Raw genomic sequence first — 21,405 nt, forward strand, 5'->3', positions numbered from 1 at the left:
GATCGCATGGGTGTTCACACCATGCGATCCAAGTTTGCAGATCGCACTGCGATATGCGAACTGATCTGGAGGTGTCATTAACATTTCACTGACACTCCCAGCAGTTCGCATAGGGCAGTGTGAACTGCCGCCGGGAGGCATGCGATGCGGGAACCCGCCGCGCATTCGTGGCGTTCCCGCATCGCTCCAGTGTGAACCCAGCCTAATAAGCGATCGTTTTTCTGATCGCTGTATTAGTGTCACAGGTGACGCTAGTTAGGCAGGTAGGTATTTAGGTTCGCCGCAGCTTTTTATAGCGCCAGGGACCCCCATATACTACCGCATAAAGCCCCCTGATTGCCCCCTAGTTAACCCTTTCACCAGTGATCACCATATAACTGTTACAGGTGACGCTGGTTGGTTAGTTATTTTTTTATAGTTTCAGGGCACCCGCCATTTATTACCTAGTCTCACTAGTGTACCCCTAAATTTAGGGGTGTCTACTTTCTAAAATGGGGTCATTTGGGGGGGGGGGTTTGTGCCATCTTGGCATTTTATGGCCTTCAAAACTGTAACGCCCTTAGAAAGCCTGAAGGCGGTGCTTGGTTTTTGGGGCCCCGTACGCGGCTAGGCTCCCAAAAAGTCCCACATATGTGGTATCCCCGTACTCAGGAGAAGCAGCAGAATTTATTTTGGGGTGTCATTTCACATATGCCCATGGCATGCGTGAGCAATATATCATTTAGTGACAACTTTGTGAAAAAAAAAAAAAGTTTGTAATTTTCCCGCAACTTGTGGCAAAATATAAAATATTCCATGGACTCAACATGCCTCTCAGCAAATAGCTTGGGGTGTCTACTTTCTAAAATGGGGTCATTTGTGGGGGTTTTGTGCCATCTTGGCATTTTATGGCCTTCAAAACTGTAATAGGTAGTGAGAAGTGAACTCAAAAAATTACGCCCTTAGAAAGCCTGAAGGCGGTGCTTGGTTTTCGGGGCCCCGTACGCGGCTAGGCTCCCAAAAAGTCCCACATATGTGGTATCCCCGTACTCAGGAGAAGCAGCAGAATTTATTTTGGGGTGTCATTTCACATATGCCCATGGCATGCATGAGCAATATATCATTTAGTGACAACTTTGTGAAAAAAAAAAAAAAAAAAAAAAAGTTTGTAATTTTCCCGCAACTTGTGGCAAAATATAAAATATTCCATGGACTCAACATGCCTCTCAGCAAATAGCTTGGGGTGTCTACTTTCTAAAATGGGGTCATTTGTGGGGGTTTTGTGCCATCTTGGCATTTTATGGCCTTCAAAACTGTAATAGGTAGTGAGGCGTGAAATCAAAAATTTACGCCCTTAGAAAGCCTGAAGGCGGTGCTTGGTTTTCGGGGCCCTGTACGCGGCTAGGCTCCCAAAAAGTCCCACATATGTGGTATCCCCGTACTCAGGAGAAGCAGCAGAATTTATTTTGGGGTGTCATTTCACATACGCCCATAGCATGTGTGAGCAATATATCATTTAGTGACAACTTTGTGTAAAAAAAAAAAAAAAATTTTTTTTTTGTCATTATTCAATCGCTTGAGGCAAAAAAATAAAATATTCAATGGGCTCAACATGCCTCTTATCAATTTCCTTAGGGGGTCTACTTTCCAAAATGGGGTCATTTGGGGGGGTTTTGTACTGCCCTGTCATTTTAGCACCTCAAGAAATGAGATAGGCAGTCGTAAACTAAAAGCTGCGTAAATTCCAGAAAACGTACCTTAGTTTGTAGATGTGACAACTTTTGCGCAAACCAATAAATATACAATTATTGACTTTTTTTTTACCAAAGACATGTGGCTGAATACATTTTGGCCTAAATGTATGACTAAAATTGAGTTTATTGGATTTTTCTAATAACAAAAAGTAGAAAATATCATTTTTTTTCAAAATTTGCGGTCTTTTTACGTTTATATCGCAAAAAATAAAAATCGCAGAGGCAATCAAATACCATCAAAAGAAAGCTCTATTTGTGGGAAGAAAAGGACGCAAATTTTGTTTGGGTACAACATTGCATGACCGCGCAATTACCAGTTAAAGCAGCGCAGTGCCAAAGTGTAAAAAGACCTCTGGTCATTTACCAGCAAAATGGTCCGGTCTGAAAGTGGTTAAGGCTGGAGGGCGGAAGTGTCGTATGACGTCGCTCTGGTCCTCCAAGGGCATAGAGTCGTGGTGGGTACACTCGACTTCCTGCCCATCGCTCCCACAATTTTATGTTTTTATTATTTTTTTTTTTCAAACTTTAATGAAATGTCACAAAATTAATGGCGCGTACACACGGTTGGAATTTCGGCCAGCAAAAGACAGATGACAGCTTTTCGTCGGGAAAATGCGACTGTGTGTAGGCTCCATCAGAAAATTTCGCTATCCGAATTTCCGCCAGCAAGAGATTGAAAGCATGTTCTAAATTTTTCAGACGGAAAAGGTTTCTTTCGGAAATTCCGATCATGTGTATGCAATTCCAACGCGCAAAAAACTCAAGCATGCTCAGATTCAACTACGAGACGGAAGCTATTGGCTACTGAGTATTGGACTTCCTCTTTCTAGTCCCGTGTTGTACATCGCCACGTTCTTTTGATGCTCGGAATTTGGTGTGACCGTGTGTGTGCGCAAGACTGCTTGAGCAAAATCCCATCAGAATTCTGTCAGGAAACCCATCAGAGCTTTTTCTGACCAAAATTCCAATCGTGTGTCCATTCATTAGTTTACCTCAATCCTAATGGCTGCAGTGGATGTTGCACCGCACTGTTGAAAAAGGTGCTGCATGCTGTTTTCTCAGCGCACACCACCGCAGCACAGTGGTCTTAACTGAGCTGATAGTAAACCAGGAAAATTGTCTTCCTTTGGGACCGTGCTGAGCAAGACGGCCCGGCACAGTCCTCTGATGTCCCCAGTGTGAACGGACTCTAATGCTCAAGAAAGAATTGTAAATGGTGGGACTCCTCTGGGATCAGCATTGCACAAAATATCTTTTATTCATTAAACTTGTTCATTTATAACCACAACATTATGGGGTCATCCACAGGTGTTCCTATTTCAAAACTTCTTAATTTCAAGCCACTGCCAAGCAGCGCCATCTTTAATGCCCCCCGTGGAGCGAGCGAACAAGGAACCAGTAAGTTATTTATGAAGGTGCCGACCTTCCAACACAGAGCGCTTCTGTGTGCTGACCTCCTCATTCCTCTCCATAATCCATTGCTTTTGTGTGTTTGCACGGACGCTTCCTTCCCTTCGTATGCCTATTGGTGGATTGTACCCTCCATTTACCTAGCGCATGCTTGACGTGGACCTGTCCTATAATGCCATTTGATATCACCACCTTTCTTGTAACCTAACGGTTTGTTTTTCTGCTTCAGCTGCATGCTCTGTAGTGAACAGTTATTAATGTGCATGAACTTCCTTCAGTGTGATGATGTTGTGTATGATGTGGCAGCTGCAGGTGTTTAACTAGACGTCCTCCCGGCAAAGTAGGTCCGCGCTGTAGCCATCATTCGGCTATAGCGTGGATCTGAAGAAGTTTAAGCACAATTTGGCAGTAAACTTAATGCTGTAATGGAGCGGTGGGGATGTAGGGGAGAAGTACAGGGGGTGGACAAATACCAGGAGCCAATTTGTGTGTGCAATGCAAATAGATCGCAGGTTTCCCCTGCCATGTTCTAGTGTGAACCCAACTTTAAAAGATGAGGTTGCATCGAGTAAATTGATGCTAAGCATGTTAAAGCGATTAGTGAACCTTATCATTTAACCACTTTAAGACGGGGCCTTTTTCTGACATTTGTTGCTTACAAGTTAAAATTGGTATTCTTGGCTAGAAAATTACTTAGAACCCCCCCCCCCAAAATAAAATATGTATGATTTTTTTTTTTTTTCTTTAATGAGTTTCACAAAACCACAACGTTAGCCCAGTTATTTTGCAAGGGCAAAAAAAACTGTGGTGCTTATAATTTTCCATAGGTGACACTTTAAAAGCCAGATTATCAATTTAGAGATGACCCTAGAATTATTTCTCTCACTCTGACATTTGCGGTGACACTTCACGTGTGGAGCAAATCGCTGCTTACCAACATGTGTGTAATGCAAATAGATCACAGGGTTCTCCTGCCATGTTCTAGTGTGAACCCAACTTAAAAGATGAGGTTGCATCGAGATCTTCTCCTTTCTCCTTCTTCTTCTTCTCCTCCTTCTCCTCCTCCTCCTTCTTCTCCTTCTTCTCCTCCTCCTTCTTCTCCTTCTTCTCCTCCTCCTTCTTCTTCTCCTCCTCCTTCTTCTCCTCCTCCTTCTTCTCCTCCTCCTTCTTCTCCTCCTCCTTCTCCTCCTTCTTCTTCTCCTTCTGCTCCTCCTCCTTCTGCTCCTCCTCCTCCTCCTCCTCCTTTCTCCTCCTCCTCCTTTCTCCTTCTTCTTCCTCTCCTCCTTTCTCCTTCTTCTTCCTCTTCTCCTTTCTCCTTCTTCTTCCTCTTCTCCTTTCTTCTTCCTCTTCCTCTTCTCCTTTCTTCTTCCTCTTCTCCTTTCTCCTTTCTTCTTCCTCTTCTCCTTTCTCCTTTCTTCTTCCTCTTCTCCTTTCTCCTTCTTCTTCCTCTTCGTACTGTAAAAGTGATCACTTTTATATGATGGCCATTGTGCTGGCTAAAGAAAAAGCAGCTGAACCTCTTGAATGCCAGGGTGGCTTCTAAAGCGATAAAAAAAAAAAAAAAACTCTTACAAAAGCTCTATTTGTGTGAATAAAATTATAAATGTCATTTGGGTACAGTGTTACATGACCGGGCCATTGTCCTTCAAAGTGCGACATCGCTGTAAGCTGAAAAGTGGCCTGGGCAGGAAAGGGGTGAATGTGCTGTGTGAAGTGGTTAAACTGCATTAAATTTTAAGAATTCCTGTGCTAAAACACGTTTTACTGGAAACGTAATTAATATTTGGATTCTTAGTGTTTCCTGCCAATACTTTCAAACTGTGGTTTCAATGCTCCTAGGTGGTTTGAAGATGATTGAACGTTTGTGTACACACCTCTGCTTGCCCGCTTGTTAGCAGTTTAGCAGAATTTACCAACTGACAGGTTTACTTTAGGATTATCTTCTTTTTTTTTTTTTTTTCCTTCTATGTTTTTAGCTTTAGGTCGAAAGCACATGCAGAACTTAAAGGACAAGTTATCTGCTGTTGATGACTCCTTGAGGCGCACCAGTAGTCTGAGTGTTTTTAAGGATGGTGTTCCTCATGTAAGGGAGGAAATACCCCAAGAGATTCAAAGAATTGCTTCAGATGCTCAAGTCACCGGTCCAAAGTTGGCCAAGCAGAGGGTTCCTGGAGCAGACCAGGCAAGGAGAAAAAGGAGAACCAGCCGTGATCCTCTTGATGATCTCTATGAACTTGCGCTTACTTCACCGAAAATACACATCCCCCGAAAAAAGAAAGCTTCTGAAGCAACCTTGAAGAAAGATGACCGCCCGAAAAAGGATAACCACCCTAAGAAGGATAACCACCTGAAGAAGGATAACCACTCGAAACAACCGGTACGGACTCTTTCGTTTATAATTACTGCTGTGCTACTTTGCATATAATAATTTTCACTATTGGTGCATCTTCTAATATGCAGAAGTATTGTGTTTGCCCAGCATGTTGCCACATTTCCATTTAACCTCTTTGCGCCCCGCGATATAGCTGAAAGGCGGCTCCAGCATAGGCCTATTTTGGCAGGAGGGCCTCCATGTACGTCCTCCCATGCATGTGCTGCCTGCAAGCAAACGGATTACCAGCTTGTGTAAATGAGACATTGGTCCCTCACATTCAACATTAACTGCTGCTAAGCAGTGCCACCTATCATTGTAGCCTCATCAGTGCCCACCAGAAAGAGAGAAAGGTTGGTCGGCAGGACTTTGTAGAAGCCAATCACTTTATAGCGTAAGCATGTGGGATATAAAACACAGTATTGCTTTTATGGGTTACAACAAAAAGGGGGGGGGGGGGGGGGGTTGGGGACTTTAAATGAGAGATGTATACCAAAGAGCAGTCTTGACGAAGAACATTTTATTATACCTTGTGAAATCATGTACAGCATACTGAAAGGCATACACAAGATTAGAGGTCGACCGATATGGGTTTTTCTCTGGCCGATGCCGATATTTAGAAATCATGGCGGCCGATAGCCGATATATGATGCCGATTTTTTTGGGCCGATATGTTAGGCCGATTTTTATTTTATTTATTTTTTCCTTTTTTATTTATTATTATTCTTTTTTAAATCCCCCTTGATCTAACACACCTTTCCCATTGGTGCGTTTTTCAGGCGCTTTTGGGCTAAAAATAGCGCCTGTAAAGTGCCTGCAAAATGGCTCCCCTGCAGTCTGTGTGAAAGACAGAGTGCTTTCACACTGAGGCGATGCGCTGGCAGGATCTTAAAAAAAAAAAAAGTCCTGCAAGCAGCACGTTTGGAGTGGTATATACCGCTCCTCCACCACTCCTGCCCGTTGATATGAATGGGCACCACTGCCGAAGCGCATGCAATGCGATGGGTGCATTTAACCTCTTCCTTGGCCGCTAGCTGGGTTATATATGTGCCCCACTAGCAGCCAAATAGCACCGCTAAAATGATAGTAAAGAGCCGCTAAAACTTGCGTTTTACCATCAACGCTCCAGTGTGAAAGCAGTCTTCATAAGTGATACAGAAAATTTCTTACATTTAAACATTTATTAAACAAAACAAACCTCCAATCAGTTTACTTGTATGTATGATTTAGATAAAAAAAAAAAAACCTATCTATTAAATAAAAACAGGTAGTCAAAACTTTTGGCCGAAAAAAAAAAATGGGCTAACTTTACTGTTTATATTTTATTTTTAAATAGTGTATTTTTTTTCCCCAAAAAAAATGCATTTGAAAGACCTCTGTGCAAATGCCGTGTGACATAAAATATTGCAACAACCGCTATTTTATTCCCTAGGATCTCTGCTAAAAATATATATATAATTTTTGGGGGGTCTAAGTGATTTTCTGGCAGAAAATACAGGATTTTTACTTGTAAGCAACAAGTGTCAGAAAAGATTTAGTCTTTAAATGGTTAAACTGAGAACTTCTACACACAGAGATGACTTCATTCATTCAAGTGTAAACATTGTATCATTTAGTTCTTTTCTTGGCAGTCTGCCCAGAGAGGAGGAAAGTGTTGCTATGACGACTCAGACAACTCACACTGACTTCTATACAGAAGTCATTTCAAAGTCCCTCTGTAGTTATAAATCGGCTTTTTATCAGCAAAATCGTCCAATGGCGATTATTAAAAAAACGGCAAATATCGGCCGATATATCGGTCGACCTCTACACAAGATCGCATAGACGCATGGCATGCTAAAAACCACACATAAACATTGATGCCATGGTACTTAGCATATCATGGGGTAAAGAGAAGTCTTGCACTACATGGGCCACTGGAAGGGCTGAATGGTGTTGGAAAATCTAGAGTAAAACAATATGAGACATAAAATAATCTGTATGGACATCATCCATCTATGTAAGCCCGACGCGTTTCCTTGGGGTATACCAACTCTTCAGGGGCGAATTCAATGGTGATCTATAAAGAAACATAACCATATGGTTTAATACTGTAGCTGAATTCTAGGAATAGGGCTCCTTTCACACTGGGGCGGTGGGTCTGTTGGCGGTAAAGCGTTGCTATTTTCAGCTGCGCTTTACCGTCGTATTTGCAGGGGTATTCGGCTGCTAGCGGGGCGCTTTTAACCCCTGCTAGTGGCCAAAAAAAGGGTTAAAACCACATGCAAAGCACTGCTACAGCAGCGCTATGCCAGTGCTATAGCCACGCTGCCCATTCATTTCAATAGGCAGGAGCGGTATACACACCGCTCCAAAGATGCTGCTAGCAGGACTTCTTCTTTTTTTTTTTTTTTTTTTCTGTCCTGCCAGCGCACCGCTCCAGTGTGAAAGCCCTCGGGGGTTTTCACACTGGAGACACAGAAGCCACTCCTTCAGGGTGCTTTGCAGACGCTATTTTTAGCGCTTTAGGACCTGCAAAGCACCCCAGTGTGAAAGGGGTGTAAGGGACAGGATGGACATCCCTATAAAAACTCACGTCATCTGCATAGATGTGAACAGGATCAGAGCTGTGAGAAAGCAGGGAGCACTGTAGATTCCCCAATGTCAATGTGCAAATGTAGGTGACCGTGAGCCAACGCTTCTGTGGATTGAGATCAGTAGGATATATTGAATGTATAATGGGTGGCTTTACCATCTGAGAAGATAAAGAGCCTCATCCACAAATACCACAAAAGACTTCAAGCTGTTTTTGATGGTAAAGGGGGCATTACATTAAGTATTAGGAACTAGGGTATGTAAACTTTTGATCAGGTTCATTTGGGTAGTTTCTGTTGTGATTCTGATTTAAAACGAGTAAACACAGTTGATTGATAATAAATGGCTTCAGCCAAACACTAACCATGGGTGAAAGAAAAGTTTTTCCTGTTATCATTCATATTCCCTGAAAAATGGCCAAGAAATCATAAATTCTGCCAGGGTATGTAAACTTATGAGCACAACTGTGTGTGTGTGTATATATGTGTATATATGTATATATATGTGTATATGTGTGTATATATATATATATATATATATATATATATATATATAATGCTTTGGGGGGGGGGGGGGTCTTAGTAATTTTCTAGCAAAAAAATACACAGATTTTTACATATATGAGAGAAATGTCAGAATTGGCCCGGTAAGTGGTGAAAATGGAAATTGGTGCATATGTCATCGATGGTGAAAAATTGTGTTAGTCTTCACAGGGTTGTAGTTATTCTGAAATGATTTATGATCATTTTTAGATAATAATCTTAGAGGATTTATGCTTAATTCCTGTTTCCAAATTGCAATCTACCTATACACCAATTCAGCGTTCTACATGAAATGTCCTTCTCTGGCTCAAACTATTTTTTTTTTTTTCCCCCCAGGATAAGTTTGTACTGAGTGAGTGGTTTGTGAAAGGCATTGAGAACAAAGGAGTATGTGTAGAAGGAAAGCGAGTGTAAGTATGATTTATTTTATTTTTTTCTGTATCGAATGTACTATCTTTGTCTCTTGGATTTGTCCCCTCCTTTCCCTACAGCCTATTGGGACACATCACAGGTCCCAAGAGACTGCAGGACCATTCAAAAGGCTTGTGCATGTGCAGAAGGCAAGCTGGCTGTAAAGGCACAAGCAGTCAGCTGCCCAAGGTTATGATGTCGGCGCAGAGGACCAAAGAGCAGTGATGAAACCTAGTCGAGTGAGCACCGCGCTGGATCCCTAGACAGCTGAGTAGCTGTTTTGTAACCACTTCCCACCTTTGATGTCCTCTGGGTAAAGTGGTTATACTGGGAGGAGAGCTGCACCAGCAGGCCGAAGTGCCCGCTTGTGCGGGTGGCGGACAGGGTTCCCATTGCAGAGACTGGGAGCGGTGCAACCAGAGAGAAGGGAACCAACTTTGTTCCTCCCTCACTCTATTACCCTGGAAACCAGAAGCTATGGCATTTATCACCAGTAACGGCCAGAGAAGCAGCCGATAAGACCGATCTGCGTCTTACAGTGCTGTGTTTTTCGCCTAGGCCCAAAAAAGCCACCCCCCACATGTGGGGGGAAAAAAGAAAGCACCCGCACCCTCCTCCTGCACGCAGGGCCACCATCAGAGTACAGCTGAATTCCAGGGCCACAACAGGTTCCAGCACTGAGCTCCGGTAACTGGCCAGACGGGGCTGCGCTAGCGTGGGCACCTGGGACATCTGCCACCTTTCCATAGCAGCCAACACCGCTCTCCTGACTGACAGCCGCACACACTCCTCGGCTCCAATGCAATGTTCTAGTGTACATAGCCAGGGGGAGGAGCCACAGAGGAGGGACACTGCTTCAGTGCAAGAGCCACGCTGCTGGTCTGAGGTCTGTGTATAGATTACAATGGAGGGGGACACCATAAACGTGAAGGGGGGTTGGGCAGATAACAGACACACATGGAGTGAGGGATGTAGGGGGTAAGGGGATATGTGCTGGGAGTGCTTTTGGAGAGGATATCTGCTAGTGAAGTCGACTGATTCCACCCCCCCCCCCCCCCCCCAGCACATGTCCTCTACCCTCCCAACGCACCCCCAGCACATATCCCCTTACCCCCCCTAGGATATGTGCTAGTGGAGTCATCTCCGCACATATCCTACGGGGGTAAGTGGGGTCAGGCGACTCCACTAGCACATATCCTCTCCCAAAGCACCCCCAGCACATATCCCCTTACCGCCCATCCCTCACTCCACGTGTGCATCTGTTATCTATAAAACCACCCCCCTCCCTTAACGGTTACTGTGTCCCCCTCCATTGTAAACTATACTCAGACCAGCAGCGCAGCTCTTGCTCTTAAGCAGTGTCCCTCCTCTGTGGCTCCTCCCCCTGGCTTTGTACACTAGTCATCTGATTTCCCCCCCCCCACTAGCACATGTCCTTTACCCTCCCAAAGCACCCCCAGCACATATCCCCTTACTCCCCCCAAATTATAGGATGCCTCCCCTCTCTGTGGCCCTCGTCCCGCGGCCTCCCCTCTCTGTGGCCCTCGTCCCGCGGCCTCCCCTCTCTGTGGCCCTCGTCCCGCGGCCTCCCCTCTCTGTGGCCCTCGTCCCGCGGCCTCCCCTCTCTGTGGCACTCGTCCCGCGGCCCCCCCTCTCTGTCCTCTTTCCCGCAGCATCGGGCAGCACAAAACCTAAATACACCACTGGTGTCTCATTGGAGTCCAGAGGAGAGATTTGTGAAAGTAATAAAGTTGATTTAAAAAAAAAAAAAAAAAATGTAAGAAAATAAATAATAAAAAAATAAATAATAAAAAACATTTTAGGTTCTGTAGTTTGGCGCTGTTCCATGGGCATACACCATTTTAAATTGTGACATGTTGGGTTTCTGTTTACTCAGCGTAACATCATATTTTATATTTAAACAAAAAAATGGGTATTATATAATATTTGTATGCAAAATTCACTGCAACATTCATTAAGTTTTCTAAAAACTGCTGCGCAAATGCAGTTTGACATTAACAAATTGCAGCACCCACCATTTTTATTCTCTAGGGTCTCTGCTAAAAAAAAAAAAAAAAAAAAAAGTTGGGGGTTCTGAGTAATTTTCTAGCATAAAAAATAATATATATATATTCTTTTTTTTTTTTTTTTACACGTTTCCGAGAAATGTCAGAATTGACTTGGGTGGGAACTGGTCAAGTCAGCAGCTACAAAAACTAGCTGCTGACTTTTAATTTTCTTGCAGGGGACTAAAGAACAACTTTTAATTTCCTATATATCATTGATCTTTTATTTAATTTTTTTTTATTACGCAGAGACTGTGAGGACCTGTACTGGCACAGCAATATTATTGTGCATCGCATTGAACCCTACAAGGTGAAGTCTCTGACGGGCCGGGTGTATGAGCTGCAGGGCCATCTAGACAAGGCCTGCATGTTGCAAGCTGGTAGGTTAGTCTAGCAATCAGTTTTTGAACCTCTGAGATATCCGAGACCTTCATATATGCTGTTTATCTTTTCAGGCTGTCCATCCTGGCTGGTAGGAAAGTTTAAACACGGTTTTCCCGACAACTGGAAAAGCTATGTCAACGCCTTCCTAAAAAGGTTACTTTACAAATTTGTGTATTTGTGTAGATGGTTTGGAAGTTTTGCCTCATGACAACACGTGTGCGATGCCCAGGAAGTGGACTTTAAACCTGGGTGGCACATCTATTTGTGTTTGTGCCAGGTGTGTGTTGAACAGCGCATTCCTAGCACAGAGACCTGGCTCTAACCAACCAATCAGGACCCTGGATGCCCGGTTCCTGGTCGCCGGATCATTGTGGTAGCCTCTAATTGGCTATCAAAGTGATCAGCCACTGTGCAGCCCACCCATGTGTTTTTCTTTCTCCCCTGCAAGGAGAGAGAGATACATTACATATGTCTCCCCATGCAAGGGGAGAGCGATACAATGTATCTTTCGCTCCTTTCAAGGGAGAAATATGTAAACAAAAAAAAGTGTTTAACCACTTCAGCCCCGGACGGATTTACCCCCTTCCTGACCGGAGCACTTTTTGCGATTCTGCACTGCGACGCTTTAACTGACAATTGCGCGGTCGTGCGGGGTTGTACCCAAACAAAATTGACGTCCTTTTTTTTCCCACAAATAGAGCTTTACTTTGGTATTTGATCACCTCTGCTGTTTTTTAGTTTTTGCGCTATGGATAAAAAAAGCATACTTTTTGCAATAATAAATATCCCCGGAAAATATATATACAAAAAAAATGTTTTCCCTCAGTTTAAGCCAATATGTAATCTCAATAAGCGCTTATTGATTTGTGCAAAAGTTAGTTTCTACAAAAGATAGTTTTATGGCATTTTTATTTTATTTTATTTTTTACTAATGGCGGCGATCAGTGATTTTTATCGTAACTGTGACCTTATGGCGGACACATCGGACAATTTTGACACATTTTTGGGACCATTGTCATTTATACTGCAATCAGTACTATAAAAATGCATTGATTACTGTAAAAATGTCACTGGCAGTGAAGGGGTTAACCACTAGGGGGCGGGGAGGGGTTAAGTGTGCCTGGGGAGTGTTTCTAACTGGGGGATGGGCTAGCAGTGACACGACATTGATCGCTGCTCCCGGTGACAGGGAGCAGACCATCAGTGTCCTATCACTAAGCAGAATGGGGAGATGCTGTGTTTACATCCGCATCTCCCCGTTCTTCTGCTCCGTGACACGATCGCGATTATCCCCCGCGGACATCGAGTCTGCGGGCACGGAGCTCACGGCAGGTGCGCGCATGCACGGTGGGAAATTCAAAGTAACATACGGGTACGTTACTTTGCCCAGCTGTGCCATACTTATATCTACAGGAGCCGGACGGCATGTGGTTAAAAAAAGAGAAAAAGCTAGATCAAGATTTGATTTGGGTGTTGGCATCAAAGGTAAAGATCAGTATATTTTAGGTAGGATTTAAAAAAAAAAAAAAAAAGGCATTCTTTTAACCACTTCAATATCGGGCACTTTCACCCCCCTGCCTTTTTGTAAGGGCCTGCCTGATTAGATACAAAGTGATTGACAGTGATCGATAGGTGTTTCCTGTTATTCTATAAATTTGGTAAATCTAAAGGAGATTGTACAATCAGATTGTATAGTGTAAGGCCATTTTTATACACCTAAATTACTAGTTGCGCTTTCAGTACCATTAATTAACGGCACACCAAAAACACAAAAGCAAACACACATTTTGCCATGAGAAAAAACAAGGGGCAAATGCTGCAAAACGCACCGTAAAAAAACACAACCCACAAAACGCCAAAATGTCCCATTAACCACATCTAGTGCAGCCAGTTGAAATCAACAGGTTGTCCTATGTGTGTCACAAGAAAAAAAGACAAACGTTCACTCCCACTATGCTAGATGTGAATGGGGCCTGAAAGTGGGATAACACAAGAACAATGCGGCTCCATTAACATCTCGTTTCCTCGCATTTCAGAAATGCGCTGCACCAAAAATTGCCGTAAAAAACGCACCAAAGGTGCACTAAATAAAAAGTTCTGAAGCTTCTTTGGGGCGATTTCTGTGGGTGGGCTGTCCTATGTGTGATGAGTGAAAATGCTCCAAAACACCCCCCCCCCCCCCCACACTAAAAAAAAAAAAAAAAAAAAAAAAAAAAAAAGGCATGTGGGAATGCGAGTTCCCGCTATGCAGAGATGTGAACGGGGCTTGACAGCTGAGTGTTTCTATCCACTCCCTCCTATGTACTTGTATAAAGATGGCCATACAATATGCAGTCTGATTGTATATTTAGTGTGAAGGGTGACTGATTGCATTGTATTTAAAAAATGTGCCCCTGGGAATGGGAGGGTGAATGGTGCAGGGTGTGTCCTAATGAGGTCAGCTGGTCAACTCCTTCCTGTGTCATGACCTCTAGTCTGATCAGGAAGTAAGACATTACTGATGGATACATCTGGAAACATGGATGGGGACAAGTAAATGAATGTCGAATTAATGGAAAGCGTTGATATTTTTGCAATCAGAAAATACATGAATGCTATATTGATACATAGGGGAGCTGGAGCTTTAGAAAAAAATAAATGAACAAAGGTGACCTTTTGCTTTTAAGTTTGTTAAAACTTTTAACCACTTCCATGCCATAGGACATCATATGACATCCTGGACTTGAAGTAGTGATACCTGAAACAGCTACATCATTCAGATATCTTTTTTATTTTTTATTTTTCTGCTGGTGTTTCCCTGCAATGTAAAAACAATCATAGCGGCTGATTGTTTGTTTGTATTTGCAGGTGGCGGAAGGGGAGTGCCCCCCCCCCCCCCCGCCCTCCAGTGCTTCTACCAGCTCACCTGTACAATCTGTGAGCAAGAGAATGAATCGGCCAGAGATAGCTGTTTACCATAGGGCCGACTGAGGACCAGATAGTTCCTGGCCATCTCTATGACCTGCGGAGGCGGGGTACAACGTTATGTCAACTTCCAGCACTAGGAAGTTGAGCTCGTGTGTGTGTGTGTGTGTGTGTGTGTGTGTGTGTGTGTGTGTGTGTGTGTGTGTGTGTTTGTTTTTTTTTTTTTTTTTTCCTTATCTCCAGCCTAGAGGAGAAATGTGGCGACTTATAGACTCCAGATCTTACTGTAAAGAGGATCTGTCATGCCATATTCAAAGGGATGTTTACATTCCGTGTAATGGGGATAAAAGTGATCAAAAAAATTTAAAGGGAAAGTGTAAAAATCGAACAATTTATTTTTTAAAGCGTCCTCTTGTGCTCGCACGCAGAAGCGAATGCATATGTAGGTCGCATCCACACACGTGAGGCATTGCTGCGAATGTTAGAGCGAGAGAGCAGTAATTCTAGCGCTAGACCTATTCTGGAACTCTAAACTGGTAACCTGTACAAATGTTTAGAGTGTCGTCTATGGAGATTTTTAAGTACCGAAGTTTAGCTCCATTCCACGAGTGTGCGCTATTTTAACTGCAGTCGGCCGCCACACATCGATGTACGTCGGGCAGAATGGCACATGCAGGCAAATGGGTGTTCCTGTACATCCCTTTAAATTTGCTGCCTGTCGGGCACCGCGGGAGCAGGTACCGGGAACGCGATGGTCATCGACGGCCCGCGATTGCAGCGAGGAGATGCAGAATGGGGAGATGTAAACAAGCCATTTCCCTGTTCTGCCTAGCAACATGACAGAGATCTACTGCTCCCTGTCATCGGGAACATGATCGCTGTCATGTCAGTGGTAGCCCCCCCCCCCCCCCCCCAGTTAGAATCACTCCCTAGGACACGCTTAACCCCTTCATTGCCCACTAGTGTTTAACCCCTTCCGTGCCATTTGTACAGTAATCAGAGCATTTTTATGGCACTGATCGCTGTATAACAATGGTCCCAAAATAGTGTCTGATGTTAACGCCATAATGTTGCAGTCACGATAAAATCGCAGATCGCTGCCATTACTAATGGAAAAATAATAAAAATGCCATAAATCTATGCCCTATTTTGTAGACGCTATAACGTTTGCGCAAACCAATCAATATACGCTTATTGCGTTATTTTTGGTTAAAAAAAAATGTAGAAGAATATATAGCGGCCTAAACTGAAACAGAAATGTGTTTTTTTTTATTTTTATATATATTTTTGGGGGATATTTATTATAGCAAACAGTAAAAAATATATTTTTTTTTTCTAAAATTTACAGTGTTTTTTTGTTTATAGCGCAAAAAAAACAAAATACACAGGGGCGATCAAATACCACCTAAAGAAAGCTCTATTTGTGGGGAAAAAGGAACGTCAATTTTGTTTGGGTACAACATCGCACGACCGCTCAATTTTCAGCTAAAGCGATGCAGTGCCAAATCGCAAAAAGTGCTCTGGTCATGAAGGGGGGTAAAATCTTCCGGGAATTGGCCCGTAATAGAAGCGGTTAATAAAAAAAAAAAAAAAGTGTTGAAAGTGAAAATAGAGAGATTTGTGTGTTAAGCATCTTTTTTTTTCTCCTCTTGGCTCTTCTCCTTTGCAGCTATAAGGTGATTGTGCGGGTGTATATTGTAGTTTTAATAATTTTTTTTATTTATTTTTTTTATTGATTTTAGTGTTGTAAAGCCTAACCAGCCCAAGGATCCTCCAAGCAAAGATAATGTAACAAAGAATGTAAAAAAGGCAACTTTGGCTTCCTGTCCAAATACAAAGAGCAAACAGCCCAGCAATTCCATCAAGAAGACACATAAGATTTCAAGTAGAGAATTGAAGCTCCTCGGAATGGAGGATCCTGAACATCCAGTTGCAGAGCATGGATCCGAGGACAGACCATCACGTGGCAGTAAGTGCTTCATGAGTGATTTGGTAATTAAAGGAGTATTGGTGTTTCTAGACCCACAACACAACAAGTAGAATCTGTATTTGCAATAAAGCATGCTTGTTATACTCACTGTGGAACTTAAGGGGTTAATCTTTTGCATTATGTAAAAGTGAGAGTCCATGTGTGATCAGCACAGGTCAAACAGCGGGTCAGGGGTCCTGCAGCCCTTATAGGTCAGTCAGAGGAGAATGAAAAACTCCTCCTACAAGCTTTAACCAGACACTGACAGAAGTCACAAGACTGCTATATACTGCTGATGAGAAAAGGTATTTGGCAGTTTTTAGATTTTGCTAAACTAATTGCATTTCCATGTTCTGTGGTAGAGCAGACCTGGTGAATGCAGAGTCCTGGGTCTCGAAACACTTTAACCAATTCCCGCCCAACGATGTCATATGGCGTTGTCGACTTTGAGTGTGGATATCTGAATGATGGGTGCAGCTACAGACATCATTCAAATATCTTCTCTTAGGCTGGGTTCACACCGCTGCGGGTGAGAGATCCGGATGTGATTCGCACTGCAGTGCAAATCACATCCAATCTGTCTGTGAGATGCGAGTTCAGCCATACAGATAGTATGGCTGAATTCGCATCGCACCCGCTGCAAACTCGCACAGGACCCTTTTTTTGGTCCGCAGCAGAATCGGATCGCATGGGTGTTCACACCATGCGATCCGATTCCTGTCCGAGTTTGCAGATCGCACTGCGATATGCGGACTGATCTGGGGGTGTCATTAAGATTTCATTGACACTCCCAGCAGTCCGCATAGGGCAGTGTGAACTGCCGGCGGGAGGCATGCGATGCGGGAAAACGCTGCGGATTCGCGGCGTTCCCGCATCGCTATGGTGTGAACCTAGCCTTAGAGCCGGCAATTCCCTGCACTGTAAGAACAGTCATAGTGGCTGACTGCCCCTCCACCCTCCGGTGCTTCTCCCGTCTCGCCCGTAACGATTGGTGAGAAGGTTGATTTGGTTAAATGATCTCCTCCTCTGACTCAGAGAAAAAAAAAGTCCTCCAAGCAGCATCTTTAGGGCAATGTAGGAGGGCTGTATACAGCGCCACAACACGGGTGGTTTTAACCCTTTATTCGGCCACTAGTGGAGGTTAAAATCACCCTGCTAGTGACCAAAAAGCACTGCTGAAACAACGGTAACGCTTTACCGCTAACGGCCCTGCCCGCCCCAGTGTCAAAGCAGCCCAAATCTTAATACTGTATTTCGAAGAAAAGTGTCTGCAGTAAGATTTCTATACGAAAAAGGTTTAACTCTTCTGTAATGTTTGACATTTTATAGCTCTTTCCACCCAGTGTGGTACTACTCGCAGTGGGCGCCTGGTCAAGCCTATTCTGAAGTATTGGTGTGGAGAGAGAATATCGGTCGACTTCGGGTTGAACACCAAGATTATCAGAGCAGACAGGGATACTCTAACAGATTCTATTGTGAGTATCTCATCTTTTTCAATGGTGCATTAGGGTATAGTAATGGTCCAACCTTCAAAGAGGAAGGGCCTTAAACCTTTGAACCCCCAAGGGTGCAAGGCTCCTGGCAAGGAGGGACTCCCTAAGAGGGACCCCTGCAGGTTGGGGGGGGGGATTTCCCTAAGAGGGACCCCTGCAGGTTGGGGGGAGGGTTCCCTAAGAGGGGCCCCTGCAGGTTGGGGGGGGGGGTTCCCTAAGAGGGACCCCTGCAGGTTGAGGGGGGAGGTTTCCCTAAGAGCGACCCCTGCAAGTTGGGGGGGGGGGGGGCCTTGGACTCCTTCAGGATAGGGGGGTTCCCTAAGAGGAGAGCCCCTGCAGGCTGGGCAGAGGAATGAATAAGGCCTGAAGGCTACATACAGCGAGTAAGATAAGTATTGAACACGTCACCATTTTTCTAGGTAAATGTATTTCTAAAGGTGTTGCTGACATGAAATTTTCACCACATGTCGGAAACAACCCAAGCAATCCATACATACAAAGACACCAAAACAAATATGCTCATAAATTAGGTTTAATTTATGAACCAAACAAAAAAGAAATGAAGTTCTGTGTAATAAATTGGCATTACACAGGGAAAAGGTATTGAACTTATGAAGAAAGGGAGGTGCAAAAAGGCATGAAAAGGTAAAACACCAACTGAAATCTATCAGTAATTAGAAATCAATCCTGCCCCTTGTCAGTGCAAATTAACCTCCCTGGTGGTCTGGCTCGGGGGTTAAATTTCAGTACCATTAGCGGTAACCCCGAGCCACAGTTGGGATTGCATTGCAGGATCCTGGTGCACCTTGCGTACCTTGTCCCCAGGATCCTGCGGTGTCCCCCCGCTGTGACCGTGGGCTCTGTCCTCCGCCCGAAGCCTCTGTGTGCCGGCTCCGTTCCCTGCGAGTCGCGAAGCATGGCGGCAAATTCGAAAAATTCATAATACATACAGTACACTGTAATCTTACATATTACATTACTGTATGAAATTATTTCACAAACCTTTTGTCCCTACTGGTTTGTCCAATGCGCTGCATGCAGATATATATATATATATATATATATATATATAATATAATTTATCTTTCTGCCTGGAAACAAAAATTTGTCCATAGCAACCAAAAAGTTTCCCTTTACATCAAAAGTGGTTTTAGACCAGCTAGAAAACAGCGATGATAAATTAGAACACATGCAGAATTGAGCAATGGTAAATTGTGGGGAAATTAATTTTTTTTTATATTTATTAAAGTTTGAAACACAAAATCATAAATTTATAATATAATAAATATTATTACACCCGGGATGTCTACTCTTGTATGGACAGATTTAAGTGTGTTATTGCTAAGAATTACAAGCCTTTGATATAAAACGCCAAATTTCTATACAAAACAATTGTACTGCTTTTGAGACACAAAAATCTGACATAATCATACCGCTAGGGAGGTTAATATCGGCTGGTTTAGTCTCACCTGATGACCTGTCTCATTACCAAGGTGTCACACAAGAAAGATCTCATGATGGGTAAAAGCAAAGAGCTCTCTCAAGACCTTTGCAACCTTGTTGTTGCAAAACATACTGATGGCGCTGGTTACAGAAGGATTTCTAAAATTCTGAGTGTTCCAGTGAACACTGTTAGGGCCATAACCTAGAAGTGCAAAAGAACATCATTTAACCATAAACCGACTACGACTAGGTGCTCCTCGCAAGATTTCTGACAGAGGAGTGAAAAGAATTATCAGAAGAGTTGTCCAAGGACCACTTGTGGAGAGCTTCAGAAAGACCTGGAATTAGCAGGTACACAATGAGTAATGCACTCACCCGCCATGGCCTGTATGCACGCTCTCCACACAACACTCCATTGCTGAAGAAAAAGCATGTTGAAGCTTGTTTAAAGTTTGCTGCACAACATTTAGACAAGCCTGTGATATAAGGGGGAGAATATAGTCTGGTCAGAGGAGACCAAAACTGATCTCTGGATGCCACAATACACACCATGTTTGGAGGTCAAATGGCACATCACCCCAAAAACACCCCCCCATACCAATAGTGAGGTTTGGAGGTGGGAACATCATGGTCTGGACGGGGCTGTTTTTCAGCAAACTTGAAATCATTGAAGGAAGGATGAATGGAAAAATGTACCAAGACATTCTTGATAAAAAAATCTGCTGCCATCTACCAGGATGATGGAGATGAAATGAGGGATGACATCTCAGGAGAAGGAGAAAAATTACCTTTTTGCAAAATTAACAAACTATAAATGTTTTTGTTGGTGAGCTGTTTATCTAGCCCTGGACAGCTAAAATCAGTGCACATACTTTATCTGAACAACAAAATGGTATCCCCTAAATAGACTTTTAAGGCACTGAAATGGTTTATAGAAGACATATTTTATTAAACATAATAATGATAAAATATTTTGGAATGGTTACTGTGTACAAAGTACAAAATCACCACTCTGACAGGAAGTTTCTCGTAATTCACCCAACGCGTCTCGGAGTATCTATGTCTCCTTCTTCAGCGCTATCTATAACAAGGTCCATCATATATCTACAATGTAGTGATAAAGCAGAGTTGAGCAGAAGATATATGGTGATTTATAGGAGTCTAAGCAGCATATATGTTACTATCAAGGGAATATTGTGTACACTCACATATTTTGTAGAGATGTCATAAATGGAGCATTCCGATAGACTTTAGTAAAAACAAGAAAAAGAAATAGCGTGTGTTCCCTATAGAGAGACCCCTTTGTTCGCTTGTTGAACGCTTTACGGATACCAGCAGAAAATCTCTCGGGTGTGTACCGGGCCTTGCACAGAAGTAGTATTGCTCCACCTAGAGACCTGCAGGACATCTTTTTATTGTGGCGACATGGCTTCTTTCTGATGTTTTGCTTTTTTGCTAATTTTTAAGGATCGTGTGCGCGGCTCGTTTTCAGGGAGGAGCAATGAAAAGGGAAGCTCACCAAAGTCGTCATCTTCTAAAACAAAAATGCTGAATAAAGAAGGTAAATGTATGCATATTCCTAACAGGGGCGATAAAAAGTGGAGGGTGAGTTTCCTGTAATATCCAGAGAACTTGCATTTCATGTGGAAGTAGGACAACTGAATGTTAGAAGGATTTTTTGCAGCTGGGATGACAGGTGTACGTGACCAGTGGTGGCTGTACAGCGTAATGACAGGCTAAGAGGAGCCATTGCGGTTTGCTAACTGGATGATAGAGCTGCACGATTACCGTATTTATCGGCATATAACACGCACCCCAAGTTTAGGAGGGAAATTTAAGGAAAACAAAATTGCATCAAAAAAATCCCCATCAATTCAGCCTTCCCCAGTGTCCATCTGCAGCCTTCCCCAAAGTTGCAGGTTTTAAATTTAGCTCCGCCGAGATATCCGGCTGCCTCCGACATACACTGAGCCAAGCACAGTGTGAGTACTGTGTACTCGGCTCCACTCGCAGTCACTCCCCCATCCCGCCCCTTGACCCGGTTCCTATGATGGACACAACACCGGTCCAGCAGTGGGATGTAAAAGCTAGGAGGCAGCACTGGG

The 21,405-nt window shown here is 43.4% G+C and overlaps 1 protein-coding gene across 5 annotated transcripts in view; it reads left to right on the top strand.

Annotated features, from left to right (window-relative positions):
• Positions 1-21,405, top strand: part of LOC143942454 (uncharacterized) — a 96,657-nt gene that overhangs the window by 10,312 nt on the left and 64,940 nt on the right. For 4 of the 5 annotated variants that reach the window (XM_077463757.1, XM_077463760.1, XM_077463756.1 and 1 more), the window contains exons 3-10: positions 3,042-3,131; positions 5,120-5,520; positions 8,967-9,040; positions 11,357-11,487; positions 11,563-11,644; positions 16,138-16,364; positions 17,694-17,839; positions 20,768-20,861. In XM_077463757.1, the coding sequence (XP_077319883.1) occupies positions 3,042-3,131; positions 5,120-5,520; positions 8,967-9,040; positions 11,357-11,487; positions 11,563-11,644; positions 16,138-16,364; positions 17,694-17,839; positions 20,768-20,861 (1,245 nt within the window). The remainder of the gene's footprint in view (positions 1-3,041; positions 3,132-5,119; positions 5,521-8,966; positions 9,041-11,356; positions 11,488-11,562; positions 11,645-16,137; positions 16,365-17,693; positions 17,840-20,767; positions 20,862-21,405) is intronic. The other variant, XM_077463759.1, reaches the window with a different exon arrangement.

This window comes from Lithobates pipiens, unplaced genomic scaffold (assembly GCF_037356315.1).
Source record: "Lithobates pipiens isolate NorthernLeopardFrog02 unplaced genomic scaffold, aLitPip1_a1.2 Scaffold_30, whole genome shotgun sequence".
Classification (NCBI taxonomy): domain Eukaryota; kingdom Metazoa; phylum Chordata; class Amphibia; order Anura; family Ranidae; genus Lithobates; species Lithobates pipiens.